The sequence below is a fragment of the Nelusetta ayraudi genome, unplaced genomic scaffold, assembly GCF_046127955.1.
Source record: "Nelusetta ayraudi isolate G7.1 ecotype Tasmania unplaced genomic scaffold, CSIRO-AGI_Nayr_v1 ptg000079l, whole genome shotgun sequence".
Taxonomy (NCBI): domain Eukaryota; kingdom Metazoa; phylum Chordata; class Actinopteri; order Tetraodontiformes; family Monacanthidae; genus Nelusetta; species Nelusetta ayraudi.
The window spans coordinates 3,254,433-3,282,094 of record NW_027466129.1 but is presented as its reverse complement, the minus strand read 5'-3'; the positions used below and the strand labels follow the sequence as shown (position 1 = coordinate 3,282,094).

The following is a 27,662-nucleotide window of genomic DNA, read 5'->3' as shown; positions in this document are numbered from 1 at the left end:
AGCCAAGCGACTACCGGGTAGCTTCAGCTTCGTCTTCAACCGACTGACTGCTGTTGCTGCTGTTTTGGTGGCTGTCGAATTCAGCTGAGGGAGCAGCACAGAGGAGAAACATCCAGCGTCGGGACGGAGACCCCTCGTCTGCTCATCAAGGCCGAGTGAGGAGCGCCGACCGCCGCCGAAGCCCCGGTAGAAGTGACGGGCTGAGGTTTTTTTGCTGGCCGGAGGGAGTCGGAGGATTGGGGAAGATGGAGACCCCAGGTAAACTTTTTACTTGGTGCGTGGCAGCAGACTGACAGACAGACCGACAGACAGACAGACATGTCACACTGAACATGACCCAACAACGACTATAGACGTCAAAGTTTCAGTTTGCATCTTTAGGATATTTGATGGACTGTCTTCTTAGGGGTTTTCAATAAATTACCATAACTTGAAGAAAAAAAAAAAAATCAAACTATTTTGTTCACATCTGTCATAATCCAAAAAGCTGTGATTAAAAATGTCCTATTCACTAGTCATTCATACGTAGCAGCTTTTTATTTTATTTTTTACGTCTGGCGTTATTCATTCGTTTCACATATTTCACCACTCCCAGATTCGTTTTAACGTCACGAGTCTCATCAACGACTTGGATAGTCACTCTACACAAATCAGAACCCACCAGATTAAGTCGTTTTAACGCCTTAAATTATCCGTTCATGCCCCCTTTCTTTGCATATGCTTTTCAGTTTGTGCATATACAGTTTTAATAATTTCAACAGAGGTAATTTTTAAACTATTTACTGACCCTGATAACTTTTTAAATCACATCAAATTTAAAAAAAATATATATTCTCCGTAGCACTTTTAAATTGCTGAAATGTAAAGTGCAATAAAAATACAATATCATTGTCATTATTATTAGTGTTGTTGTTGCTGTTGCAGTGTAAACAGTTTGCAGAGTTGGCGCTGAGAACCCGTCACCGTCTCCGACATGCTGGCGGGTTTGTCGGCCAACAGGCGCATCGCCGCCGGCCTCCTGGTCAACCTGCTCTCCTCCATCTGCATCGTCTTCGTCAACAAGTGGATCTACGTGCGCTACGGTTTCCCCAACATGACGCTGACCCTGGTCCACTTCGTGGTCACCTGGCTGGGCCTGCACGTCTGCCAAAAGATGGACGTGTTTGCGCCCAAGCGCCTGCCGCTGCGGCGCATCGTGCTGCTGGCGCTCAGCTTCTGCGGCTTCGTGGCCTTCACCAACCTCTCGCTGCAGAACAACTCCATCGGCACGTACCAGCTGGCCAAGGCCATGACCACGCCCGTCATCATCCTCATCCAGACCACCTACTACGGCAAGACCTTCTCCACCAAGATCAAGCTGACGCTGGTGAGGAGACGTCAGCCAGCCAGCCGGTCGGCCTGGAGCCGTTTTTATCTGCTGGCGATTTATTGCACTGTGATTATCAGCCTGCTCAGCCCTCGTGAACTTTGACCTCCCAGGTGCCAATAACCATCGGAGTGATACTGAACTCCTACTACGACGTGCGGTTCAACCTGCTGGGAATCGTGTTTGCCACGCTGGGGGTCCTGGTGACGTCGCTTTACCAAGTGGTGAGCAAGCACTCGCACACGCACACGCACATGCACACACACACACACACACACACACACACACACACACACACACACACACACACACACTTGTCATGATACACAGAGACTGTATTGACCTGCCTGTCTGTCTGTCTGTCTGTCTGTCTGTTCACCAGTGGGTGGGGGCCAAACAGCACGAGCTCCAGGTGAACTCTATGCAGCTTCTCTACTACCAGGTATGACTCAGCAGCTCACAGCAAGAGAAGGTCATACAGTATCAGGAGCACTTTACTCCAGTTGCTCACTATCAGCTGTAGCTGCTTGCTCTTCTGAGGATATTTGGAAGATTTCAATGATGCTGTGAATTCCGAACGCCCCTGAACGCCTCTGTGTCGTTCCGCCAGGCTCCCATGTCGTCGGCCTTCCTGCTCGGCGTCATCCCGATATTTGAGCCGCTGTCTGGCGACGGAGGGATATTCGGACCCTGGTCTCTGGCGGCGCTGGTCAGCAGCAATTGACATACACATACACACACACACTTGTTTGTTAAGAGGGGGTTAAGTTGGTGTTGTGTCATGCGTTTGGGCAGTTTAGTCAGGGGCAGTTTTGGTGTGTTTTTGTCCAGAATCAAATCTTTGTCCCTTTGTGTCCCAGGCGACGGTGCTGTTGTCAGGTGTTGTGGCGTTCCTCGTCAACCTGTCCATCTACTGGATCATTGGAAACACCTCCGCCGTGACGTATCCTTCAATAAATCACAGACTAATCATTGTTTTGGAGTAAATTCATGTTCTGGGGAATTGAAGGTGAATTTAGGTTCTTTTGGACCGACTGAAGTATTATTCATCTTCTCTGTTGGTGGCTCAGTGATGATTGCTTGTTTAAAGAGAGTTAAAGTGGGTTTTGATGGATTTTACTCAGTCTTTGTCTTTTCTCTGTGGTCTTCAAACCACCCATCCATCCATCCAGCCATCTATTTTCAGCACCTGCTTCTTTCTGAGCTCAGGATCACAAGGGTCTTCTGAATTTGATTGTTCTTAGTTGACATTTTCACCACTCTAGCCTTGACTCGAACCCGCAGCTACAACATGTTTGGCCATTTCAAGTTCTGCATCACTCTGGTCGGGGGTTACCTGCTCTTCCACGACCCCTTGTCCTTCAACCAGGTGAGTCTTCCTGATCTCCGCCTGATACATTTGAGTGGGTGGGCTCCAGGTTTTGCTCTGACTTCCTGCCTCCCCATGGCTCTCAGGGTCTGGGGATCCTCTGCACTCTGGCTGGCATCCTGTCCTACACTCACATCAAGCTGTCGGAGCAGGAGGAGGGCAAGAACCGGCTGGCTCAGAGACCGTAGGCCGCTTCGCCCGCAAGAGGTCCCAGTCACTTGGCTGTCCAATGTGTTGAGCAGCTGCGCACAAGTCTTTTTATACAGAGTGTCTTTTTTTTACATTACGACTATTTTTGTAGAAGAATCTCATCATGGAAAGGCTTAAATAAAAAAAATAATTAAAAAATAAATCCAAATCTCAACTCTTCACAATGTTGGTACTCATAAGGACAGTAGTTCATCACACCCACAGGTGGGCTCTGAAGTGGACTGTTTTCACCTGCTGAACAGAAAGGAGAAAAAAAAATCAACTGGTGGTAATACAAACCCAAATAATGTTTGTTTGTTTTTAATGTATATTCTCAAAACAGTGAGTGATTTTGCTTCACTCCCTCTCTCTCTCTGAGGTCCGACTGCTTCGAAGACCCTCGTTACAACTAACTGGTGAAAATGAAAATCTTATCCAGCCTGGAGTAGCTGGTAACAGCTAACAGTAGATGGATGGGTTGTTGTTTTTTTTGGTGTTGTTGGTGTGAAATGATTTTTTTTCATTGGCAGCCAGGTGAACTCCCTCTGGCCAAACACAAGGGATTTATTTTACACCTCCTGCCAGTGTAGGATCGTCTCCCCACTGTCAGAGTATTCAGCCTGTTGAATAAAGATCTCTCCAATGACTTGTGATGGTTTCAATTAACAGACTTTGTATGGAAGGAAAATGCGAACTCTCCTCTACTTAAATGTGAATGGTGAGGACTGAACACTTTTCACAGTCAAAACGTTTCAACAATCCACGTGGAACCTTTGTAGAACAGATATCACTCCGCGATTTTTCTTCTTATTTTCAAAGAATGTAAAGGGCTCCATTTACTGCAACCGCACCTTTTTCTATGAAGCGCTCCTCTGTGAAACTCCTGTGGGTTGGAGTTGAACCGAGGTGCGCATATATGCATCCATACTGTGTCAATAAAGACACAAGGGACCCTTGTTCCCTCGCCATCACTCACACAGAGGATATTTCACAGGAGCAGCCTGAAGGAAGAGCAACAACAGCTGCTTTAAAACAAATATATCTATGTTATTATTGTTGTCTACTCGTTAAACCTATGACGTGAAGGAATGTTCTCATATAAATCCTCTTTTAAAAAAAAAATAGGAAAACGATTTGGTATTGACCGTCTCATTGACGGAACGTATGGTACCTGTTGCGGTGCCCCCAAGTGGCCGGGAAAGAGCACTGCAAGCTAAACGCTCAGAGAGCTGCTGCGTGAGTTGTCGACATGAATAATGCCTGTTAAGAGGACGTGATTTTTAACGCTCCCAACCAAGATTTTGTTGACATCTTGCATTCTCTATTAACACGCTCCATCAAATGGATCCTGAAAGCCAATAGGTTAGAAAATAATGAATTATTAAAGCCTAATTAACGTATTTTGAGCAGGCACAGACTGGGGCACCAGCAGTAGAGGGTCCTGACTGACTCAGTCCATCCGGAAACCACCGCGGTCCGATGTTTGTTTTGCTTCAATTAGCAGGTAAACCCTCCGAATGGAATGAATATTTTCAGGAAACGAGAGCTTTCTGTTAAAAGTTTTTGACTTTACCTTTGTGATATGTTTGCACGCTCGCAACGATTCCCACCTGAATGCTGTCAAAACGTTTGTTGACGTGTGTTTTCAGGGCGTCCGCTCTGGTGGCCTAGGTCGACGCGCTGGAGATGCTAATGCTAACTCTCCCCCTGGGTTTGAAATTGGCTCGAATTTAGAATTCCACAGCATCCCATCTGCAAGCGACAGGCGGGCGCATCGATTTGATATCGGCAGTAAGCAACCTCTTTTTGTTGAATTCACGCCTTATGTTGATGAAAGTTAGGGCTATCCTGCTAGCGAAAGTAGCTCGCTGCAGCGTAGTTAAGTACCAGTTTACACCGGATGTAAGTATTTTAGATTTTAATTGACCTAAACGTTGCCAGCTTATTATCGAATGTAGAGGAACTATTCTTACAAGCATTAATGCTGTTTCGGTAAAGTTCAGCCATTATGTCTTTAAGTTATTATTATATGTATATTAAAATGTAACCTGTTGCATTTAAAAGAAGTTACTTACAGGAAAAGTAAGAAATTAGAATGTTAGCAGATCCCTTTTGACATATTGAGAGCAAAACACTTTTTTTTTAATTATTATTATTTTAAACCACATCCAGAAAGAAGATCATTGGTCATCAGACAAATGTTTTGGGTGTCCCAGTTTTCGTTTTGTCTGTATAATTAAATATAAAAGTAAGTTTTTTTTGTTTTGTAATATGAATGTATTCTAATCATATAATTACAGCATTATATATAATATTTTTCCACATAAACTTAGACTTGAAAAATAGGATTATATTTATGATTTATATAAAATAATATATATATTTGGTATTTGGCAGTGGGTTAAATATTCCAAAGAAGTCAGAATACTTAAGCGTCCCCCTGTGTCTTTGTGCAGCATGCCTGCTGAATGCAAGAACTCAGTAAACATGGACGAGAAAGACGTTTGCTCCTTCAGCAACAAGGACAAGGAGAAGGACAGGGACGCCGAGCGGCGGCCGACAGCGGCCCGCGACAAGGCCAAAGAGGAGACCAAGATGAGCGGGAAGAAAGACGGTGGGAAGGAGGAGAAGAGGAAGCGCCTTGAGGAGGAGAAGAAAAAGAAGGAGGAGAAGGAGCGGAAGAAGAAGGAGGAGGAGAAGCAGAAAGCTGAGGAGGAACAGAAGAAAAAGGAGGAGGAGGAGAAGAGGCAGCAGGAGGAGCAGGAGAAGAAACTTCAGGAGGAGGAGGTCAAGAGACAGCGTGAAGAGGAGGCTGCTCTTCTCAAGTAATCAATCAGTCAATAGATTAATTAATTAAATGTCAGATAAAATTCTGCAACTTTTTAAACAACTTTTCTCTGTTTTCTCTGTTTTGCCTGTGCAGAGAGAAGGAGGAAGGGCACCAGCTGCACCAGGAGGCCTGGGAGCGGCACCACTGCAGGAAGGAGCTGCGCAGCAGGAACCAGAACGCCCAGGAGGGCCGCCCCGAGGAGGCCTTCTTCAGCCGCTTGGACTCCAGCCTGAAGAAGAACACGGCCTTCGTCAAGAAGCTGCGCACGCTCACCGAGCAGCAGCGCGACTCGCTCTCCAACGACTTTGCCTCGCTCAACCTCAGCAAGTACATCGGCGAGGCGGTGAGCTCCGTGGTGGAGGCCAAGCTGAAGATCTCAGACGTGGGCTGCGCCGTCCACCTGTGCTCGCTCTTCCACCAGCGCTACACCGAGTTCGCGCCGCTGCTGCTGCAGGCGTGGAAGAAGCACTTTGAGGCGCGCAAGGAGGAGAAGGCGCCCAACGTCAGCAAGCTGCGCACCGACCTGCGCTTCATCGCCGAGCTCACCATCGTGGGCCTCTTCACCGACAAGGAGGGCCTGTCACTCATCTACGAGCAGCTCAAAAGCATCATCAGCGCTGACCGCGAGACGCACACGCACGTGTCAGTGGTCATCAGCTTCTGCAAGCACTGCGGCGACGACATCGCCGGTCTGATGCCGCGCAAGGTGAAGCTGGCCGCCGACAAGTTCGGCCTGGGCTTCCCGCCCAGCGAGATCATCGGCTCGGAGAAGCAGCAGCCCTTCCAGAACCTGCTGCGCGAGTACTTCACCTCGCTCACCAAGCACCTGAAGAAGGACCACCGCGAGCTGCAGAACACCGAGAGGCAGAACAGGTGACCGCCCCTTCTCCTTCTTCTTCTTCTTCTTGAACCATGAGAACCATTCATTTGCTTACGTATACGCTGAAAAGGTTTTTTCCTGGTTGCTCCTGCGCTATGTGACCCATAGATCACCTGGCACAGTGGTTTTCAACTGCTGGGTCGTGACTCAGCAGTGGGTCGCGGAGCTGTTTTGATTGGGTCGTGGCTTTGAGATTTATTATGAACCGAGTTTCAGGTCAAAGGTCGTCCTGTCTTCTGTTTTACAGGCCTTTACTTTTGTATTTTGTATTGCACACACTGATCTAGAAAAAAAAAAAGATAAAAAAAACTGCAGTACCTTGAGTGGCCACTGGAATGGACTCCCCTCGCGGGCACATTGCCAGTTCTGTATCCAGTTCTTATAACTGCATGCATTGGCTAGAACCTACCTCCTCCTCCTCTTCTTCTTCTTCAGGCGCATTCTACATTCCAAAGGGGAGCTGAGTGAGGACCGGCACAAGCAGTACGAGGAGTTTGCCACGTCCTACCAGAAGCTGCTGGCCAACACCCAGTCGCTGGCCGACCTGCTGGACGAGAACATGCCGGAGCTGCCGCAGGACAAGTCGGCGCAGGAGGGTGCGTACGAGCGGCGCCCCCTGGGGGTTCGCAGCGGCGTTCCGTCACTTTTTTTGTTTTTTTCTTGTGTGTATGCGCTCATCCTCTCCTCCGCCTCCTCCGCCTCCTCTCTCCGTCTGCCAGATCACGGCCCAGGCATCGATATCTTCACCCCGGGCAAGCCGGGCGAGTACGACCTGGAGGGAGGCATCTGGGAGGACGAGGACGCGCGCAACTTCTACGAGAACCTGGTGGACCTGAAGGCCTTCGTGCCTGCCATCCTCTTCAAGGACAACGAGAAGAGCGGCCAGGCCAAAGACCGGGACGACGCCAGCGGCGCTGGCGGCAAAGGTGCGTCACCAAAACGGTCGCTTGCGTGTTATTATTACGCGCACCCGCCCGCCGGCCCTCTTCTTCTTGACCCGTCGCTGTCGGTCCACTGCAGACGGCAGGGAGGTCAAGGATGCCATCACCGAGGAGCTGGAGCTGGAGCTGGAGGCCCTGGACATCGCCGACGAACCCCTGGAGCTGGAAGGAGGTGACGAGGCCGAGAACGAGGAGCTGGCCAAGAAACTGCTGGACGAACAAGGTCAGTGAACCAGTCCGGGGACCAGACAGTGAACTGGTCAGAGAACTAGTCAGTAAGCCAGTCAGTAAACCAGTCAGTGAACTAGTCAGTGAACTAGTCAGTAAACCAGTCACTGTGCGGATTTTTTTTCTCCCCCCCACACTTTTTTGTCTTTGTTTTGTCTGAATGCTCAGAACAAGAGGACGAGGAGGCCAACACCGGCTCCCACATGAAGCTCATCGTGGACGCCTTCATCCAGCAGTTGCCCAACTGTGTCAACCGAGACCTCATAGACAAGGCGAGCACACGCACAGTGCACATGGTCACGCGTCATCAGCGACACCTGACCCCTGTCTCAACCCTTGTCCTGACCTCTGCAGGCTGCCATGGACTTCTGCATGAACATGAACACCAAGTCCAACAGGAGGAAGCTGGTGCGAGCGCTCTTCACCGTCCCCAGGCAGAGGTACAGTAGCTTCACCACCAGCCACCACTGGTCCCCCCTCACACATGTACAGTTGTGAAGGGAATTTTTTTTTTTTTTAATCCATTTTTAACACAAGTCTTATGTGAACTACTGTCCCAACTGAGGTCTCTCAGGAGTGTTTACAGTAGGACACAGATGTTCAGAGCAAGGCCACACCACTCAAATGAGTATAACAGAAGACACTGCCGTCATGTCATTGCTCCAGTCTGCAGAATGCTCTGTGACATTGGCGCCTTTGAAGCTCTCTCAGTAAATAACGGCAAAAGCAGACTCCCGTTGTTCAGTGAAGACTTCGTTTCTGCCGCAACACAGTCCAGATGAGTCGGCTGAGAGGCTGTTGTTGAGGGCTGCAGGTGCAGCAGGTTGAGACAGTGCCAGTACCTCCCGGCAACACAAGGTGGCGCTCTAACGTCCTCGTCAGAGCTCAAGAGGGCCGCTGACTACTTTGCGCCCCCTGCAGGTTGGATCTGCTGCCCTTCTACTCCCGCCTGGTGGCCACCCTGCACCCCTGCATGTCGGACGTGGCCGAGGACCTGTGCTCCATGCTGAAGGGAGACTTCCGCTTCCACGTGAGTCTCCTTGTCGTGATGCTGACCAGGCAGCAGTTTGCTTCTTTGTTTTGTCTTTTTTTTTTCAATCAAAATACATTGTATTGAAGATTTTTTTCCTCAGATTATGACAAAGAATACAGTCAAAAGGTCATTACAAAGGTGAACTTCTGGCAGGATATATACATGTGTATGAGACATGTGTATGAGTATAAGAGCGAAGGGCAATGTCATTATAACCAAATCACAAAAAATCTAAATATTATTATTTATTTTATTTTTTTACTATTCTGGAATCTTTTCTTTTTTTATTGAGCATCAATGATACAGCATACACTACCAGTCAAAAGTTTGGACACACCTTCTGCAACTTTCTCCTCCAAAAAAAAAAAAGATAAAAGATTTGTGAATCTTTTGCCGTCTCAGATCCGTAAGAAGGACCAGATCAACATCGAGACCAAGAACAAGACGGTGAGATTCATCGGCGAGCTGGCCAAGTTCAAGATGTTCTCCAAGACGGACACGCTGCACTGCCTCAAGGTGGGACCTCAAAAAAAATCTAAAATGAATCGCACCAATCGGGAGGTGAGGAAGGTCGTCCCTGTGAACCGTCGCGCCTCGTTGCTCCGCAGATGCTTCTGTCCGACTTCACCCACCACCACATCGAGATGGCCTGCACGCTGCTGGAGACCTGCGGACGCTTCCTCTTCAGGTCCCCCGACTCCCACCTGCGGACCAGCGTCCTCCTGGTGGGATACACACACACACACACACACACACACACACACACACACACACACACACACACACGCCTTCTTGCTGAGACGAGCGAAAGAAAGAGAAGTGAGCGAAGCCACATTTTCTTCCTCCCAGGAGCAAATGATGCGCAAGAAGCAGGCGCAGCACCTGGACCCCCGCTACGTCACCATGGTGGAGAACGCCTACTACTACTGCAACCCGCCGCCGGTGGAGAAGACGGTGAAGAAGAAGCGGCCGCCGCTGCAGGAGTACATCCGCAAGCTGCTGTACAAGGACCTGTCCAAGGTCACCACCGAGAAGGTGCTGCGGCAGATGCGCAAGCTGCCGTGGCAGGAGGCTGAGACCAAGGCCTACCTCATCTGCTGCATGGTCAACATCTGGAACGTCAAGTACAACAGCATCCACTGTGTGGCCAACCTGCTGGCCGGCCTGGTGGCCTACCAGGAGGACGTGGGCATCCACGTGGTGGACGGCGTGCTGGAGGACATCCGGCTGGGCATGGAGGTAGGGGGGCGGGGGGGGTAGGTATGCGGTCCGTTAAGCTTTTTAATTCGGCCCGCCAAACTTGAAGAAATTATATTAATAGTCAGGCAGTCATAGAATAGTTGTATTTCCTCCATGTTTTCAGAGGCATTTCAATAAAGAGCTAAACACCGTGGAGCTTCAAAGACACTGATTTGGCTGCAACTTTGCTTTGGTTCATTTTCAATCGACATTAAAGCAACATATATTGTTTTTTACACATCCCATGATAGATTTTTTTTCCTCCTTTGGCTCACCAAAACACTCCATCCACCTGCTGCTGCTCCGGCCCCTCTGTCACATTTCAGAACCCATTGTGGCCCCAGCTTTAAAAAAAGTTTGACCGCTACTGATTTCGAGTGTTTGTTTTTTTTCTTTAAAAAGCATTTTGATAAATTTATTCTTTAGGTTTTTCCAAATTTTTTCTTAAGCAATTTTCGTACCCTGCTGAAAGTACACTATAAATAAAATCTATTGTTATTATTATTAGAGTGCAGCCAGATGTAATTGCAATAACAACATTTGGAGCAGCAAGTTAAAAGTCAGATCTTTATTTTTATATCAGGGTTTCAGACTGCCTCCTTATGGTCGCTTTTTGCCCCTAAAATTTGAGAAGTGCAAGTAAATTTTCCATCTACTCGCGTGTGGGCCAATACAAATTTGCCAATAATAATAAAAATTATTATTTTATGACAAACTGCTGATATATTTGCTGATAAGAAGTTTGGGGATTTAAAACATTGAATACTAATAAATACTAATAAAGTGCAATGTCAAAGCATTAATCAGAAATACAGAAAGGAGAGAAAAAGAAAACGAGAGGAAATGTGAATTTCACCCCTTACATTTTCTGCATGCACTGCTTAAGAACTTACACTAGGGGGCGCCACTGTGCTCCAGTAAAAAACCAAAAACAGCAGTACTCCTGAATCATCAATATCGGTGGATGGTGATCCTAACCTGATCCTGTCTTTGCTGTCTCCAGTCAGTCAGCTCAGTAACAAGCGTTCACTTCCTGTCTCCCTGCCTGCCGCCACCAGGTCAACCAGCCCAAGTTCAACCAGCGGCGCATCAGCAGCGCCAAGTTCCTGGGCGAGCTCTACAACTACCGCATGGTGGAGTCGGCCGTCATCTTCCGCATGCTCTTCTCCTTCATCTCCTTCGGCATCAACCAGGACGGCAGCCCCAGCTCGCTGGACCCGCCCGAGCACCTCTTCCGCATCCGGCTGGTGTGCACCCTGCTGGACACCTGCGGCCAGTACTTCGACCGCGGCTCCAGCAAGAAGAAGCTCGACTGCTTCCTCATCTACTTCCAGGCACGTTCTGAGATTGGTATTGGTGGGGTGGAGGCGGTGGGAGGTCCTGGGGGAAAGATGTTGATGCAGTTTCCCACATTCTGCTGTATTTTACCGTGTTTTTAGATTGAAGTTTGAAGGTTGAATTCTTTATTCGAGCGTTAGAAACTCAAAGTACTAAATCAGTGAAACAGAAAAAAATATATAGATAAAATAAGAACAAAACATACAAATTAAAGAAATAAAAGAAATACAAGCCTTAATACTCAAGGAAAACAAATACGCAGACAATTAAATATGCTGGAAAAGGAGGAGGAAGAAGTACAAAACTAATGTAAACTTCTCCAATTCACTTCACATTTCATCTGCATTTCACTGCAGTCTTCATAAAAATGTATTAAAACAAGATATTATATGCAGCTATTAAACATAATTAACTATTACATTACTACAACTATATTATTGTTATATTACAGCACTATATTATATTTGGCATGTTATACCTAGGCACTGCAAGCATTATTCACACGCACTATGTTAGTACTATATATAGACACTATAAATAATATACACTAATTACCATGTTCCAGATGCTATATATTAACATTAAGTATTATACACACTAATACCATACAATACAATATATTAGAGTACAATATTACAGTATCTATAAACACCAAAAATTACAAGGCTTATTATATTTGAAATAGTGTATTAATAGTGTATAAACACAGTAAATATTAAGCGCACTATTACTATTGTTATTATAGAATGAGCTCCTGCTCTCATTCTTTTTCCCTGGAGCTGCCGTAGTTGGAGCGACTGGCTACTGTTGTGTCCTGCCAGACTGGATAAACTCCAGCCTGATCTGGGCTGCGTTGAACAACAGGGACATTTTCCAGTGTTTATGGGAAAAATTAGGTTAAGACGTTCGAAGCGTTGCATCGCGATGCTACGGATGTGATTTGGAAGCAACTCAGTCGACCGCGGAACTGAATGATGAACCGTGTCCCCCCCCCCCCCCGGTTTGCGCTTGCAGCGCTACATCTGGTGGAAGAAGAGCGTGGAGACGTGGTCCAAGGAGCACCCCTTCCCCATCGACATCGACTACATGATCACCGACACGCTGGAGCTGCTGCGGCCCAAGATGAGGATCAGCAGCTCGCTGGAGGACGCCGCCAAGCAGGTGGCCGACCTGGAGAGGGAGGTGCTCGTCAAGCTGGGTACGTCACGCAGGGCAGCGCGGCATGGCGCCGCCCCCTACTGGCCGGTTGTGTGTGTGGGTGTGGGTGTGTGTGTGGGCGTGCAGAGTGAGGGCGTGCTCGCTGGCCGGTCGGGCCGAGCGACATTCCTCGGTGAGTCGGCGCTCGTCTCCGTCTGACAGGTTTACTTTCTAAAGACACACACACACACACACACACACACATTCCTGGCGCAGGCACTCACCCGGCTGATGACTTCACACCGCACTCCAGAGTTTCATGCAGGCTCCTCTGACCTCAGCAGCAACATTTCTGACGGCCGCGTCATACGTCGCATACTTTCTGCATGGGAGGGTTCCTTCCCTCCGCTGCCCCCTGCTGGCACGGCTGGTTGCCAGCCAGTCGAACCCAGCTCCGCCTCATTCCTCAGCTCTTGATAAGACAACTAGACAGTAATGACCCCACATGAGCACCCAAATTAAACAGTCCCTCCCTTCTTAATGATGGTCCTGGTTCACGGCGAACTCACTTTCTCACGTCTGCACGGCGTTTGCCTGAGAGAGAGAGTGTTTGCAGCTTGCTCTTTGGAGGGGGAAAAAAAGGGGAAAAGGAAAAATTCCGCAGAGGTACTTAAGTGAAAGTATGAACCTCAGAGCTTGAGAGGCTCGACAGTGCTCTCCTATCTCGAAAATATGATCCGCTTTTCTATCGAACTACAAGATCAAATGGCTCCACTTCAAGCGACGACAATAAATAAGAGTAACTTGTGTACGAGTACAGTGCAGACATTTGTGTACAAATGCAGGGAAAGTAAAAGGTTGTCATAAAAAGAAATATATATATATAAAAAAAAAAATATTAGCTTTGCACTTTTACAACTTCAAACTCGCTGCTGTCCCTTACATTCACGCTATGAACTCTCTTATTGTTTTCATTCAAGTAGTGTCTTGTCTGAGACAAGACCCAGTGAAAATGCCTCCGAGCCCCTAAAAAAGTGGTATTGAGACCAAGACCAACCTCCAGCACTGCAACACTACCCTCAGTACAGCAACAAAGCCTTTGTGCTTCGTGAACCTCCCAAACTCAGTGTATTTTTTCCCGCTCCTCTCTGCTCCTGCGGACCTGCAGGCATGGCCATGGAGAAGGACGGCCGCTCCAGCGCCATGAGCGAAGGGGAGGGGCTGGACGAGGAGGAGGACGACGACGACGAGGAGGGTGGCGCCGAGACGGAGGAGCAGTCGGGCAACGAGAGCGAGATGAACGACCAGGAGGAGGAGGTGAGCGGCGGCGGCGCTCTGAACTCGTCACTGTGGAAACTGTGTTGTTCTTCAGCCGTACAATCCGCTGCTACCCCTCCCCCCAACAGGAAGGGACAGACAACGAGGAGGAGGAGAGGGAGGAGGAGGAGGAGGAGAACACCGACTACCAGACCGACTCCAACAAGGAGAACGAGACGGACGAGGAGAACAATGTGAGGAGCCGTTGGGTTTCTATGAACGTAGCAACAGCAACTGCTCGTCACTCAAACATTTGCGTTGTTAATGATGACAAATTTCACGCACGGCGTCTCAACGCACGATGCCACAATGAGACAAACATCCGACCACGGTGCAGCTTTAGACTAGAAAATCGACCAGACGAGCCCCCGAGGTGACGTTTCGTTATTTGCATTTCCTGACAGGTTTTCGCAAAATAAAAGCGATATTTCTAAAATTTCGACAAAGTGCAATTGCGATTTGCAGGTGTTTCTATTGAATGGTGTGAAGTGCAAATGTCGCCGGGCGAGACCCCACTGTACCTCCATCCTCCTCTACTGTGAGTAGGATGGAGGTCCATCCGTCCTTTTTTATTGCCATATTTAGGCTTTTGCACAAAATGCGAGAATTATGCCTTATGCACACCATTTAATGGAAAAACCTGCAAATCGCAATTGTACTTTGTCGAAATTTTGTAAATATCACTTTTATTTTTGCGAAAAACTCTCATGGCAACGCTGCCAGTGTCCCTGTCATTACATTGCTTCTTGCTCTGGGTGCAGTGAATTTCCCCTCTTGTTGACTGCCTGCTTGTGAAGCCGTGTAGCTGATCCTGCGTCACCTTGGTCCTCTCTGGTCGTTTGACCTTGACCTTGACCTTGTTGCATTTTTTTTTTTTTTCTACTTCCAGGAAGTGACCATCCGCGGCGGCGGCCTGAAGCACGTGGCGTGCGCTGAGGACGAGGACTTCATCCAGGCTTTGGACAAGATGATGCTGGAGAACCTGCAGGTGGGCGGGCGGCGGCCTCTCGCTCGCACACTTCCTGCATCCTGGAGATCAGCTTCCTGCACTAACCGTGTCTGCTCGTTCTCCTCTTGTCTCGGACCCCATGCAGCAGCGCAGCGGCGAGACGGTGAAGGTGCACCAGCTGGACGTGGCCATCCCACTGCAGCTCAAGAGCCAGCTGAGGAAGGGAGGGGCGGGGCCGCCGTGCATGGGCGAGGGCGACTCGGCCGACATCTCCGACACCATGCAGTTCGTCATGCTGACGCGCAAGGGCAACAAGCAGCAGGTAGTGTGTGTGTGTGTGTGTGTGTGTGTGTGTGTGTGTGTGTGTGTGTGTGTGTGTGTGTGTGTGTGTGTGTGTGTGTGTGTGTGTGTGTGTAAACAGGAAGTGACTTGTACTTCAGCTGCGAACAAGACGGTACAGACAGAGTAAAGATCCTCTCAGACTCCCGACTGAGTCTGAGTGAGTCCAGGAAAAATATTGACTGTGTGTGTGCGTGCGTGCGCGCAGGAGAGTGTGTGTTTAGAAAGGCGGCCGCGGTGGAATGTGTGGTTTGAGAGCAGAACGCTGGTTCTGCCGCCGTTGGGTGTGTCCACTGCGGCGCTTTAGACTCAACAACACGACTCTGTTGGAAAGTGCAGAGAAGCTCTGGTTCAGGGTGGGAGGGGTCCGCAGCGGCTTTGGGCGGGCGGCGGGGTGTGTGTGTGTGTGTGTGTGTGTGTGTGTGTGTGTGTGTGTGTGTGTGTGTGTGTGTGTGTGTGTGTGTGTGTGTGTGTGGATTAAAAAAAAAAAAAAAAAAAAAAAATCCACGACACACAAATGCAAAATGCCTTTATTTTTTGTTGCTCTATTACTCCCCTAGTGTACCTGACTAGTACTGCGGTGAGCGTTCTAGAAATTTGTTCTGCTGCAGGAATATCGCTCTGGACCGTCATCCTCCCAAGTGGCGGTGGAAGGAACTGCATGTCAACGCCTCAACATCATTCACCCGACTGTAATTTGTTTCCACTGCCATGAGTTCTATGACAATAACTTGTGGTGTGTGTGTGTGTGTGTGTGTGTGTGTGTGTGTGTGTGTGTGTGTGTGTGTGTGTGTGTGTGTGTGTGTGTGTGTGTGTGTGTGTGTGTGTGTGTGTAGTACAAGATCCTGAACGTGCCGCTGTCGTCCCACCTGGCTGCCAACCACTTCAACCAGCAGCAGGCGGAGCAGGAGGAGCGCATGAGGATGAAGAAGCTGACGCTGGACATCAACGAGCGGCAGGAGCAGGAGGACTACCAGGGTGTGTTCCTCCTCCATCCCACACACTGGGGTGCGCCGACGGGTGTCGCTGACGGGTCTTACTGACGTGTGTGTGTGTGTGTGTGTGTGTGTGTGTTGCAGAGATGCTGCAGTCGCTGGCGCAGCGTCCCGCCCAGGCCAACACCAACCGCGAGCGCCGCCCGCGCTACCAGCACCCCAAGGGGGCGCCAAACGCCGACCTCATCTTCAAGACTGGAGGAAGGTGAGTCTGCCTGTCCGTCTGTCCCTCTGTCTGTCTGTCGCATTGCAAAATATCTTCAAAAACGCAGATATTTTTGAATTAATAAATGAAATTGATAAATAATTAAGTTTATTATTTATGAAAAAAAGGCTGAATTTGATCATCCCTGAGAGTCTGCTCTGTTACTCCCCCCGGTGTATCTTAAGTAGTACTGCCCCTGAGCATTAGCGATGGGGCTAGCTAGCCTTCCTGCATTTGTTTATATACCAGACATGGGCAAACTACGACCCGGGGGCCTTATCGGCCCGTTAAGCTTTTTAATCCGGCCCATCGAAACTTGACAAAATTATATTAATAGTAAGTAATAAAATAGCTGTGTTTCATCCATTTTTTTTCAGTGTTTTCATTGGCCGAGCAGGTTTCCAATCACTTCCTGTTTACACTCACACCTTCACCGAAGTTTTATTGAACATCTTTCAACTCCTCGAGGTCACTGACTGTGTGTGTGTGTGTTGTGTGGCTCAGCCAAGGCCCCCTACAGTTGTGCCGCCTGCTCTTGTCCCCCAGGAGACGCTGACGGAACTCCGGGGCCCAGGCTGAACGAGCGAGCGAGCAAGCAAGCAAGCGAGAGAGAGAGAGAGAGAGAGAGAGAGAGAGCGACCAGGAGAACGATCGGAGCCGGTCGGAGCGGCGAGCAAGTCCCCGGGAACGCCGGGACGAGACGGAACCTCTGACCTGAACACACACTCTCACCCCCCACCCAGGGGCCCGGTGACCCCAGGAGGAGGAGCAGCAACAGGAGCAGGAGGCGGAGGAGGAGGAGGAGGAGGAGGAGCGACGATGACAGGAGCTGGGGTCAGAGGTCAGGGGCTCAGAGAGGTGGCTTTTTTTTTTCTTTTTTTTTTTCCTTCCTTTTTTTTGTCTGTTGCCTGAGATGAGAAAAAAACAGTGCCACTGTGTGGACTGGAGGAGCGAGTGGAAGACGAGCAGCCGTGCGAGGAGCCCGACGTCGGTCTGACACGACCCAGTGAGACTCCTGGCTCGCCCAGCATGGACACAACTCACAGTCTGTCGGCTTTTCTGGACGTCTGTCGGCTCGGAAAAAAACTGATGCTGAGAAGTCGGGGCGGAAGGGAAAGCTATGGCTGCGGCTCTGGACAGGAAGTGGATCACAACGACCAATCGGAGGGAGCCGCGACTCTCTCTGGAAGCCACCCAGCTGCTCATTTCCTCCTCCAGTTTGATTTGGGTTGGCAGAGCAGCCGGCCCGCTTTTTGCGCATGTGTCTGAGCTGAGGTCACGTTAGCGTGCAGCCCCCTGGAGTGCCCACCCAGCAGTCAGTCAGTCAGTCAGTCAGTCAGTCAGTCAGTTGGGGGAGGAGAGCAGGGCTGCGTTCGTCACGCCGCCAAGTTGAAATAAAAGACCGTCTGATGACACAAGCGACGCCTGACTGTACACACTTCTCACTTCCTTCCTCTGTCCTGCTGAAAAGGTTTTCCCCTTTTTCCTGAATTATCTCAAGGGTTGGCTTGGAAAATATTACAGTTTGCTTTTTGAAGTTTTAAAGTCGAGAGTTCATTTTTTGGAAGAAGCTGATGACGACGACGACGACGACTCCAGCGATGACATTGTTATCATTATGACTCCAGGTGGATTTCTACGAGCCTGGTTTTGGGTGAATATACTATATATTGATGTATACGTTTAGCTGCTTGCTCATCTTCTGTCATTGTCAGTTTGTGTCTTAAATCTTTTTTTTTTTCCTGTGAGCAGCAGAACAAGAAAATCAATAAATGAATAATCTACAGCTCAGAAGCCTTCGCAAAAATAAACATTTGAAGTCTGTCTGTCTGTCAGCTTTTTGAGAGCGTCCTGCTTCCCTGCCATCTTTGAGGCCTCTGGCTCAATGAACTTGGTAACCGTCCATCACTTCTGTCGTCACGTCCAATCACAATCCATCATCCTGAAACTCCGGTCGACAGAAAAGCGACAGCTGGTTTGGACCGGCTGGATCCTCTGTCGGCTCCGTGCCAGGGTAACGAACGCTGTTGACCCTTCAAATTTCTATATTTAAAAAAAAAATTAAAACTTGTATGAACACACATGGAATTATGTAGGAAACAAAAGTGTAAAATTGCTTTAACACAATTTATATTCAAATTCTTCACAATAGCCACCTTTCATAAAAAGCATATTTAGAGTTATTGAACGTGTTTTTCTTTGCTGCATGATTACATATATCTTGCTCATATATTTGTTGTCATCACTATATATCTGCACTGTGTAGAAAGTTGTAAAGATGAATTGTATGAGGAGGTGTGTCCAAACTTTTGACTGGTAGTGTACATTAAAACCACAAAAATACACACAAAGGACCATATACGTTAAAAAAAAAAAAAAAATTCAAAACTTGTCTTATTTAAAAAAAGGTTTGTGAACTTCGTTTGTCCAGAAGCAATTTTTTTCTTTAGACTTAAAAGACGCCAACTCCACCAGACTTTGTTTAGCTGTTAAAGCCAAGCTAAGCTAACATGGCCGCTTCCAGCTTAACATTTTTGCGATCGCCCAAGTCCTTGTTGGCTGTTTCTCATTGCTGGGGTCCATCTGCTAACTGGTTATGACGCTAATGGCCAGATCAGTCTAGTTTTTCCCTCCTTATTGCAGTCAAGGCGACCTGTTCTCTGATTGGCTGGGGTGACGGACGAGGCCCAGACAGGAAGCTGCGATGGGCCGTGATGTTGGCACAGTGACCCCGCTGGGAGCAGGTCAAGAGAATTCGGCCGTTTGCCCTTGAAAGGTGGGGGATGCAGAGGGAGCGGTTTAGATGGAGGCGGCTGATTGGCCAAGCCCAGGTGAGGAAGAAGACCTTCAGGTCCGGAGATGGTTCAGACTGGGCCTCTGGTCTGGAGATGGTTCAGACTGGGCCTCAGATCCAGAGATGGTTCAGACTGGGCCTCTGGTCTGGAGATGGTTCAGACTGGGCCTCAGAGAGAGGTTTGAGAGGCCCTGTAAGATTCCACCTGGGTTAAACATTGGACATGCGGCCAATCATTGAACACCTCTTTACATTACACCGTGAGTCAAAGAGGAAAAAATGAAACAAAGCGACATTGTTCAGTTTAATGATTGACATCAGACATTCCAGGCAAAATTTGCACATTAAAGCAATGGTACACAACATTGACATGATTACAGATGACTTTTTTTGTTTTTTTATTCTCCCCTTTACACACACACACACACACACACACACACACACACCTGGATGCACTTTGTTTCCCAACCCCTTTTATTGTACAGGTGTGTTGCATAGTGTTGTCACAATGAGTTGACACCACCAGCAGGTTTCACTTCAAGACGACTGTAGCGGATCTACAGAGAGCCGGAGTCTGGAAACGCCTTTCACAGGGAAAGAGGTTTACAAAATACTTCAAGAGACTGTAGGTGAACTACAGAGGGACCGGAGTCTGGATAAGACTGTAAACACACACACACACACACACACACACACACACACACACACACACACACACACACACACACACACACACACACACACACACACATACACACTAGGAACCCAGGATCTATTTCTAGGCTGTGAGGTTTTTGTTTTTTTAGTGCTTGTTTTTTGTACAATGCTGTTGGCTTGCCCATCCCTGAAGAGCAGATTCAAAAAGAAAAAAAAGTAAGTAAAAGTACTACCACAAAACCCATTCCACAGTCTGTGGTTTGGTGTGGGAGGTTTGCTTGAGCAGTAAAAATATCCTGCAGCTCAACTCAACTGTCGGAGAGGCTTCAGCCCGGGCAGCCAGTTGAGAAAAGCTGGTGTGTGTGTGTGTGTGTGTGTGTGTGTTTAATGTGATGTGCGTTGATGTTTCAAATGATTGAACGGGAAAGCAGCTTCAATCAAAGTGCCAACAGAATTGAGGAACGGAAGCCCCACTCGCTGCTGGAAAGCCAAAAAACAACAACAAAAAACTAAAACTTGAAAACTCAACAAAAACTAACAGAAGTAGAAAACGGGTGGTAACAGCAACGGCAACTTCACAGCCTGCGTAACGTCCAGATGCAACAGCAGTAAAAGTCACTGAAAGCTCCAGGTCTGTCCTGTACGCTAAACATTTCAGAGTTTATGTTTTAATCACTACATCCCTAAATATCCTCGATTTAACTTGTACTCATTGAACACCCAGAATGCCGTTTTGATAATTAGATTACTTTGGCTAAATTATATTAGTTTGGCTAATTCTTTTTTTTTTATTTAGTACATATACACGTATATATTATAATTACTTGAGAATACAACCAAAAATGAACAAATCTTTTAAAAGTGCCCCGACTGTACCCCAGAACGCTCACGGCTCTGAAGGTCCAGGTTCTGAAGGTTCAGGTGACCCAGTCTTGTAGGGTACAACCTCAGTTTGTCAAGACTTTGAGTCGTTCAGAGCCTCGATTTGCACCATTGTCCTACTTGTTTGGTATTTTTACAGGAACAGGAAGGTTGAAACTGGCGCCGCCAGGTCTCTGTTCCACCCTGTAAAGTAGGTCTCTAGCCACACCAGGCCATCATAAAATAGGGAAACTTCCGGAGCATCACCTCCACTGGCAGGGACACAAAAAAGTAATCCGGAAGCGCAAACCAAATGTCCTTCAAAAGTCGTTGAGCAGCCCCAGTTTCCTCAATGCGTCCCTGCGTGACTCGTCCGACCCTCCACGGCCGGCAAACTGCACGGTGATGCCTTGTGGGCGAAACATGGATGCGGGTCTTCGCTTGTGCTCCGGGGATGAGGCGCGCTGCGCTGCTTTATGGGTGGTGGTGGTGAGGGGACCGTGGTAAGAGTGGCGAGGGGGTCTCGGCGCCGTTACTGGGGGTGGAGCTTTAGTCTTGGCTGCAGTGATGCTTGAGTCGGGGGGCCTGATGGTTCTGCTTTTCCCGCCGTAACTGTTGAGCTCGGTGTGGTGCGGTGCTGGATTGGCTGGAAGGGATCTGCTCTTGTCAATGTGGGAGCTGAGAATGTCCGGAAGGTCGCTCTTCTTCGGGTTCACCACTTTGGTTTTTCCCCCGTAGGTGTTCAACACGGGGGGGTTGGCGAGCGTCGGGGGGGACACGTTGGTGCCGTAGCTGGTGGGAGAGGTTGGGGGATTGCCTCTGGAGGAAACCGATGGCTTTACCACAACAGATTTGCCCCCATAAAGGTTAAATTCCAGCGAGGTCACTTCAGGCGTTGGGGAAACGGGAGCTTTGGTTTCCTGCGGCGGCAGACTGGAGCTCATCTGTGGAATGGGTGGAGGTGGCGATGGCAAAGGGGACAGGGGTGGAGATTTTGTTTCTTTCAGGCTCTTCAGGGATTCTTTGCGCTGAACCTCTGATTTCCTCTCTATGGTGTTCTGGTTCGGAAGTGGTAAAGTTGCAGTATTAACTTCTGGCAATTTGGCACTGGGCTCTATCGACGGGGAAACGATTGTCTCCAATGGTTTGCTACTTGTTTCCACACTTGGGGGAGCGTCTAGAGAGGAGGAGCTGCTGGGGCTGGCGAGCAGCGACAAACCCCCGGACATCGCACGATTCCTGGTCAGACCTAGCTTGGACAGGGCCTCCATCCTGGACTTGTCTGGAGTCGGGTCCTTGAAGGAAATGCTTCGTCTGGGGATATTTCGAGAGGTCTCCTCCAAAGGCTGAACATGTTCGTGCTGTAGAAGAGGATGTGACCCGGACAGATTTGCCAGCATCTGCATCCGTCGCTCCTCGATGCTCACGTTGGACACCGAGTGGTTCTGGTGATCCCTGTTGCCAAGAACCAAGCTGATGTTGGCAGGAAAGCGGGTGGGTTTGGCAGAGGTGGACGGAGCCTGTTTGACAGGATGGTCAGTGCCAGGGCTCGACGGGATCTCGGGCTCCAGGCTTGAACGGTGCTGAAGAGAGGTACTCTGCGTGTTGACGGCTTCCCCAGCTTGGTTCTCGGCTATTTTTTGGGCAATCAAAACCGGGGTTGGGATGCAGCCTGGAGGGTGATACAATGAAGGGCTGCCTGTTCCCCCAAAGCTGCCACCTGGTAGAGGAGGGTTGTACTCCGAGGACGTGCCGTCCATGGGATCGTGCCTCGGCTTGATCTCAAAATGGCTCTCGGGAGTTGGCATCATACTGTGAAAGTCTGACAGAAACAGGACTTTGGTTAGTTCTGAAATTTACTGTGAGAAAGGTGCACATAGGTGCACATTCAATGAAACATCTGTTCTCCCCTACCTGGTGTGACGGGGTTGAAGACTGACTTCTTGGTCTGCACCAAGTCAGGTTCTGGACGCACCAGGTCTATGATGTCCTGATCTTTGGGACTTGGGAGTCTAGCATTGGCTGAAGACAGCGTGAGAGCAGAGCACGGACTCGATGCCACTGGCCCTTCTGCTACTTCCAGGGAACTGTCGCTGGTGCCCACTGACGGCCAAGCCCTCTGATCGTTGTCCTCCAGACTCTCCTCCAGTGAGTCGATGGTCTTCTCAAAGAACTGGAGGCACTCCTGCTCCTCGCGGCTCAGGAACTGCAACGCATCGTCTTCCTGTGGAGGCCAAGAGAAAGTAGGAAACATTAGTATTTTTGGTTTAATGTTCATTTTTAAAAGTAGTTTGTTGACTTGTTGGCAAAGGTGCAACTAACTTAAAGGTCCAGTGTGTAAACTTTGGCCTGCTTTATGATTTTTATGTTGGCGAAAGCTTAATATACTGTCCATAAAAACATGAGGTTTGTTTGCACAGGCCACTGTAGTTCACTGGCAATCTAAAATGTAACCACTTCTTGTCACTTAACCTTTAAGCCAACCTTTTAGCCTATTAGCCAACCGGGTAGATTTTTACACTGAAAATGTTCAGTCAAAAGCTCTGCCAAATGTTGTATCCTTACAGCACCGTACAAAGTTCATCACCATCACAGCAACCGTTTGGAGAAAAATGAAAATTTCAAACACTTCTTGACCGTAGCTGCTAACACCAGCATAGAAGCTTCATGGTGTGTCGTATTTTTTTTTCTTCTCGTCACAGGGCGCCACGCTCAGCCCCCCCTCCCTCCCCCCCTCGAACCATGTGTGAGCACAGAGCCTGTTTGTTCCTCCAACTGCAACCCTCCCAAACTTCTTTCCCAGCCTCCATGAATGGCCCTCTCTTCTGCCGCTGCCGCCGCCTCACCTCCACCTCTACCTGTCCCAACAGTGCTGCCTCTGAGAGACGCCACACAAAGGCCCATCCAGCCGCGCTCTTCAACCGAGGGCAACGATTGGTCGTCCCCCTTTGAACTCCCCCTCCTCCTGCTCCTCCTGTCCACATCAAGTTAGCCTCTTTGAGGCCAATGATGACTGATGGCTCTTAAGTGGAGCCGGTGGTGAAGGTGGTGAGGTGAGCGAAAGCAATGTTTTGTTAGTTACAGGACAAAGAAGTGCGGTCGCTGAAATGTCACTGTTGTCTGAATTCACCAATAACTGTCCTTCAGTTTTCCTCTTGTGGGGCTGTCAACACCCTCCAGTTGTTGCGCTAAGCTAAAGATAGCCAACACAATATTAACCCTGCAGACTGTTATCAGCAATCCTCTCGTTTGGTAACACCGACGCGTGTGAGGTGGTTATTAGCGGCACTGCCGTGTTTTCGGAGCAGGTGAATCACCTTACTGCACGCGATGCCGATGACAACAACAACAACAGGATGTTTTGATGACGACTGATGTTCCAGCTGCTGACATTAAGCTATTCCAATGCCGATGACCTTCAGTTCACGGCAGAAGGGTGTTGCCGCGGGTGACAAAGGTCGCCGACAACAACACCCAACTGAAACCTGCGGCGGCGGTGATGAAACGACGAGCCGCCGGTTTCAGCGCTGGCTGAATGAATGAATTGTGCCCATTGTTGCGCGGCAGCGGCGGCGGCTGAGGATCCTCAGGACTGCAGCGGGACCAGTTCTGCGGCGCTGACGATGAATGTCCTCCCCCAGGGCTCGCCAGAGGATCAGCTCGCTGAGCAGGTGTCACTACTCCCGCTGGCTGAGGGCCCGGTGTCGTTGTGTAAACACAAAGTCGCGAGGTGAAGTTCAGCACAACTCTCAGCTGCTCAATGGAACAATACAACCAGAGTCAAGATGCACGATTGTCCCAACTACCAACTTATACATTACAAGTTTTCCCATAGAATGTATCTCACTCCCACAAACTCTCATCTATTGAAGATCATTACATCTTGAAATTGTAGCCTATATCCATTCGACTCACTGGGGACACTTATGTATGTATATTGGGAATGGCCAGGTGTTACTAGATTCTGGAAACTTAGAACTCAGTTGTTCTGTTGAATCTGTAAGTGTTTAATCAATATATGTAATCTTGCGGTGGGGTAGAAAAAGAAAAAAAGATGGATATACTTTACAATATATTTACAAATGTTACATTTTTGTGTCTTACAATAAAAAAATGTATCCAAAAAAGACACACAATTGTCCCCAAATCAGCCATCAATCAATCAATCAATCAATCAATCAATCAATCAATCAATCAATCAGTCAATCATTCCATCCTTCCATTCAATCACTGGAGAATTACCTCAAACACACCTAGGATTCGCTTTTTGTTTTTTGTTTTTTTTGTACAGTGAAATTTAAAAAAAAACTTCTTATTCTTCTTTCTGCTTCCTTTCATTCTATTTCATAGAATTTGAAATGAAAAATATGGGTGATAAGCATGGAGCAATAGTTGACAGTAGTACTAGTACCACAGGTAATGGTGAAACAGTTAAAGGGACAAACTGTAAAAATCATCTTTACATTTCCCCGACTTGTTTTGAGGAACAAGGCACCCCACGCTACCAGTACAGCCCCACCTGCTGGAGCTCACAGAATCTCTCTCACTCTCCATCAGCTGCTTCTTCCTCTTCTTCTGAATGACTAAAACAGACACGGATGCCCGATCTTGGGATTTTCTTTTTGGATTCCTGGTTGCCTGAAGCTAATCTCAGCAGATTCATCGGCCGCAGCCTTTTTCCTTGTGCACGGGCACCGAGTTCTGACAAAACAGTTTTTAGTGTTGAAAGCACAGGTTTTTTTTGTTTTTTTTTTAACACTGCCAACTCTTTGCTCCTCCTGAGAAAGCTGATTGGGAACCACAGGTAATTTAGTTAATGTAACCACTTGCATGAAACTGAGCAGCTCCGAGCCGCTTGTCCCTCGATACGCAGACGATGTCAAACTCTTTGTCAAGCTCTTTGAATGGGACGGACTTTACTCACCCCTGGCCTGGGGCCTCGGCTCGCCTCCCCGTTGAGCCCGTAGCGGAGCTCAGGGTTTGAGTGCAGACGGAGATCCATGGTGCCAAGGGGTCAAGGGTCAGCTCATGGAGGAGGCGGGGGGGTCTTTTGGTTCCTGGGTCTCGCCAGTGCAGAATCACGTCAATTCACGCGCTGAAGAATCATCCAATCTTGGCGAGAAAACCGCAACCTGAATGGCGAACACAAACAAGAAGCCACTGTTAGCATTAGCTCGTCGCTCCACTGGAGACAGGAAGAGGATCGGCCACGGTCGAAAGGCAGCTGGAGGAACCTGTTGTTGTTGTTGTAATCAAGGCGATTCATCCAAAAACGTGATGAAGCCGACTCACTTTTTTGTCCGACAAGAAACGTGTCACACAAGGCTTTTTGGGTTGGTTTTTTTTTGCACCTGCGCTGAAGGTTTTAACACCTTCAGAGCAGACAGACAGACAGACACCTGATGGACCAGTCCACCAGGAACAGGAAAGCCTGCAGAACAGGCTCCCGAGGCTGAAACCACAGAGCACATTCCTCTGTGACACTGCACTGATGATAGACTGGCGACAGAACAAAAGAAAAAACAAAGAAAGTTTCCTTGTTGAGGTTTCACTGACAGGTGAGTTGTGTGAGCCGTGTGAAATCACCTGAGTTGTAAGAAGAAAAAAAAAAACAACCAAAAAACACTGAACTGAATTTTATCGCCACCTTTTCAGCCAAGTTATCTTCACGCGTCTGTTGGACAGCAAATAAAACGCAGCAAAGTCTTGAAAGTCTTCTTGTGTTGAAGTTGTATTTTTGTCTGTTTGTCTGCTTGTAGTTTAAAAAGACTTGTTTTTAGTTTCTTACAATGTTGAACAAGGGCAGCAATGAAACCTCCTCTTGATTTTGTCTTTCTTTCTAAAACACAGTTACGGACCATAGTTCAGATTTTTTTTCTATTAGCAATAAGTTATTAGTAATGCATTGTTTTGTACATTTTAGCAAGTTTTGTCCTTTGTCATTTACTTTGTATACATGTCTAGCAGACACCGATAAGCTATCTTACCATGTATATGAATATACTGACCTATATCTGCTGTATATGCTCTTCCAATGTGCTCAATTGAGGGAAGATATTGTGACTAAAGACTAAACAGAAGATTTACCTGAATTATAAAGTTTGAAATGTCCACTCACCCTAGAATTCAACAGTCGTCTGTCATCTTGAATTAAATAATAATATCAATAAAAGAAATCTTCTTCATAAATATTCTTGGAAAACCCCCTCGCGCTGCTTCTCGTAACTCCGTGTGCGTGCGTCTCCCACGAACGGCGCGTTACGCACCGCTTAAGGCGCGCGCAGGCTCCGCCCACAGCCTTTGGTGTGTGTGTGTGTGTGTGTGTGTGTGTGTGTGTGTGTGTGTGTGTGTGTGAAAACCTTCCCATTCACACCCTTCTCAGACTCTTTAACTCCGTTGGGTTCAGGAACCCCCGGTGAAGCCCACCTCTTATGGAAACTATAAGAATGGAGTCAGTAGAATATCAAATAATACCACAAGCTGGACTTAATTCGGCTGTTTTAAGACACTTGACGCCCATGATGACCCCGTAATGACGTAGCACATTGCCATGTAGTTGTTTATTAAAAGAAAACAATCAATAAACTCAAATGTGTTTTGTCCTCCAACATTTTGATTTAATCAGAATAATTGAAACTAATGTTTCCCAACATCATCATCCGGAAGTTTTACACTGAACGTATGCGTACACCTACTCGTACGCAGACACCTGTACGTACATGCGTATACCTGCAGTTAAATAATAAACTGGACAAAGTCTCGTTTCTCGGTGCATTTTTACGCTTTGAGTGCCCTCTGCTGGCTAAATTGGCGCATTTCATTTCTTCATGCTCAGGTGAAAATGGAAAGTAGATACGAGGACATACCATTATTCACAGTAAACAGAAAAGTGAACGCCTTGGTTTAGAAACTTTATTTATTTTGTGGGAGACGTCGTTGACTTTGTTGTTTTCCAAAGAAAATATCTAATATTTCAAATTTCTGACATTCAGTCA

General features: G+C 48.0%; 4 protein-coding genes and 1 long non-coding RNA gene across 10 annotated transcripts in view; 3 read left to right on the top strand and 2 right to left on the bottom strand.

Annotated features, from left to right (window-relative positions):
* The first annotated feature begins 4 nt into the window (after window positions 1–4).
* On the top strand, window positions 5–7,639 carry slc35e3 (solute carrier family 35 member E3). 2 transcript variants are annotated; one of them, XM_076044349.1, is made up of 9 exons: window positions 5–258; window positions 925–1,366; window positions 1,480–1,590; window positions 1,749–1,808; window positions 1,977–2,075; window positions 2,227–2,309; window positions 2,651–2,735; window positions 2,822–2,931; window positions 7,630–7,639. In XM_076044349.1, the coding sequence occupies exons 2-8, from the start codon at window positions 974–976 to the stop codon at window positions 2,921–2,923; spliced, it is 933 nt and encodes a 310-aa protein (XP_075900464.1). In that variant the 5' UTR covers window positions 5–258; window positions 925–973; the 3' UTR covers window positions 2,924–2,931; window positions 7,630–7,639. The 2 variants fall into 2 exon arrangements, with proteins under 2 accessions (XP_075900464.1, XP_075900463.1); XM_076044348.1 differs by lacking the exon at window positions 7,630–7,639 and having other exon boundaries at window positions 2,822–3,541.
* Window positions 4,271–18,181, top strand: upf2 (UPF2 regulator of nonsense mediated mRNA decay). 3 transcript variants are annotated; one of them, XM_076044323.1, is made up of 22 exons: window positions 4,271–4,428; window positions 4,574–4,715; window positions 5,381–5,749; window positions 5,848–6,627; window positions 7,070–7,230; window positions 7,354–7,560; window positions 7,655–7,798; window positions 7,972–8,075; window positions 8,158–8,243; window positions 8,725–8,833; window positions 9,239–9,352; window positions 9,445–9,561; window positions 9,686–10,075; window positions 11,134–11,409; window positions 12,428–12,611; window positions 13,719–13,867; window positions 13,957–14,061; window positions 14,757–14,855; window positions 14,962–15,138; window positions 15,992–16,133; window positions 16,235–16,355; window positions 16,905–18,181. In XM_076044323.1, exons 3-22 carry the CDS (start codon window positions 5,382–5,384, stop codon window positions 16,909–16,911), a joined length of 3,840 nt encoding a protein of 1,279 aa, XP_075900438.1. In that variant the 5' UTR covers window positions 4,271–4,428; window positions 4,574–4,715; window position 5,381; the 3' UTR covers window positions 16,912–18,181. The 3 variants fall into 3 exon arrangements, with proteins under 3 accessions (XP_075900438.1, XP_075900436.1, XP_075900437.1); XM_076044321.1 differs by having other exon boundaries at window positions 16,902–18,181; XM_076044322.1 differs by lacking the exon at window positions 4,574–4,715 and having other exon boundaries at window positions 4,296–4,428; window positions 16,902–18,181.
* recql (RecQ helicase-like) overlaps window positions 17,187–27,662 on the bottom strand; it is a 99,262-nt gene continuing 88,786 nt past the window's right edge. The window contains exon 16 of the mRNA XM_076044331.1: window positions 17,187–17,204. The gene's annotated coding sequence lies outside the window, so the exon portion shown is untranslated. The remainder of the gene's footprint in view (window positions 17,205–27,662) is intronic.
* LOC142900199 (uncharacterized) lies at window positions 19,254–19,906 on the top strand. The gene is made up of 2 exons (XR_012928862.1): window positions 19,254–19,293; window positions 19,336–19,906. It is a non-coding gene; the product is annotated as an uncharacterized LOC142900199 (long non-coding RNA).
* On the bottom strand, window positions 19,559–26,931 carry proser2 (proline and serine rich 2). Of its 3 annotated transcripts, none has more exons than XM_076044332.1 (4): window positions 26,786–26,931; window positions 25,592–25,799; window positions 22,582–22,891; window positions 19,559–22,489 (listed from the first exon to the last, which is right to left on the bottom strand). In XM_076044332.1, the coding sequence occupies exons 2-4, from the start codon at window positions 25,667–25,669 to the stop codon at window positions 20,988–20,990; spliced, it is 1,890 nt and encodes a 629-aa protein (XP_075900447.1). In that variant the 5' UTR covers window positions 25,670–25,799; window positions 26,786–26,931; the 3' UTR covers window positions 19,559–20,987. The 3 variants fall into 3 exon arrangements, with proteins under 3 accessions (XP_075900447.1, XP_075900449.1, XP_075900448.1); XM_076044334.1 differs by having other exon boundaries at window positions 26,676–26,923; XM_076044333.1 differs by having other exon boundaries at window positions 26,782–26,923.

Bases quoted from the DNA above. Each gene is read 5' to 3' on its own strand.
- slc35e3 (XM_076044349.1), top strand. From the start codon at position 974: ATGCTGGCGGGTTTGTCGGCCAACAGGCGCATCGCCGCCGGCCTCCTG. The intron at 2,076-2,226 runs GTCAGCAGCAAT...TTTGTGTCCCAG, and splicing joins CCTGGTCTCTGGCGGCGCTG to GCGACGGTGCTGTTGTCAGG. The intron at 2,310-2,650 runs GTATCCTTCAAT...TCGAACCCGCAG, and splicing joins GGAAACACCTCCGCCGTGAC to CTACAACATGTTTGGCCATT.
- upf2 (XM_076044321.1), top strand. From the start codon at position 5,382: ATGCCTGCTGAATGCAAGAACTCAGTAAACATGGACGAGAAAGACGTT. The intron at 9,353-9,444 runs GTGGGACCTCAA...GTTGCTCCGCAG, and splicing joins ACACGCTGCACTGCCTCAAG to ATGCTTCTGTCCGACTTCAC. The intron at 12,612-13,718 runs GTACGTCACGCA...GCGGACCTGCAG, and splicing joins GGAGGTGCTCGTCAAGCTGG to GCATGGCCATGGAGAAGGAC.
- proser2 (XM_076044332.1), bottom strand. From the start codon at position 25,669: ATGGATCTCCGTCTGCACTCAAACCCTGAGCTCCGCTACGGGCTCAAC. The intron at 22,892-25,591 runs GTGAGTAAAGTC...TGGCCTCCACAG, and splicing joins GCCGAGGCCCCAGGCCAGGG to GAAGACGATGCGTTGCAGTT. The intron at 22,490-22,581 runs GTAGGGGAGAAC...TGTTTCTGTCAG, and splicing joins CTTCAACCCCGTCACACCAG to ACTTTCACAGTATGATGCCA.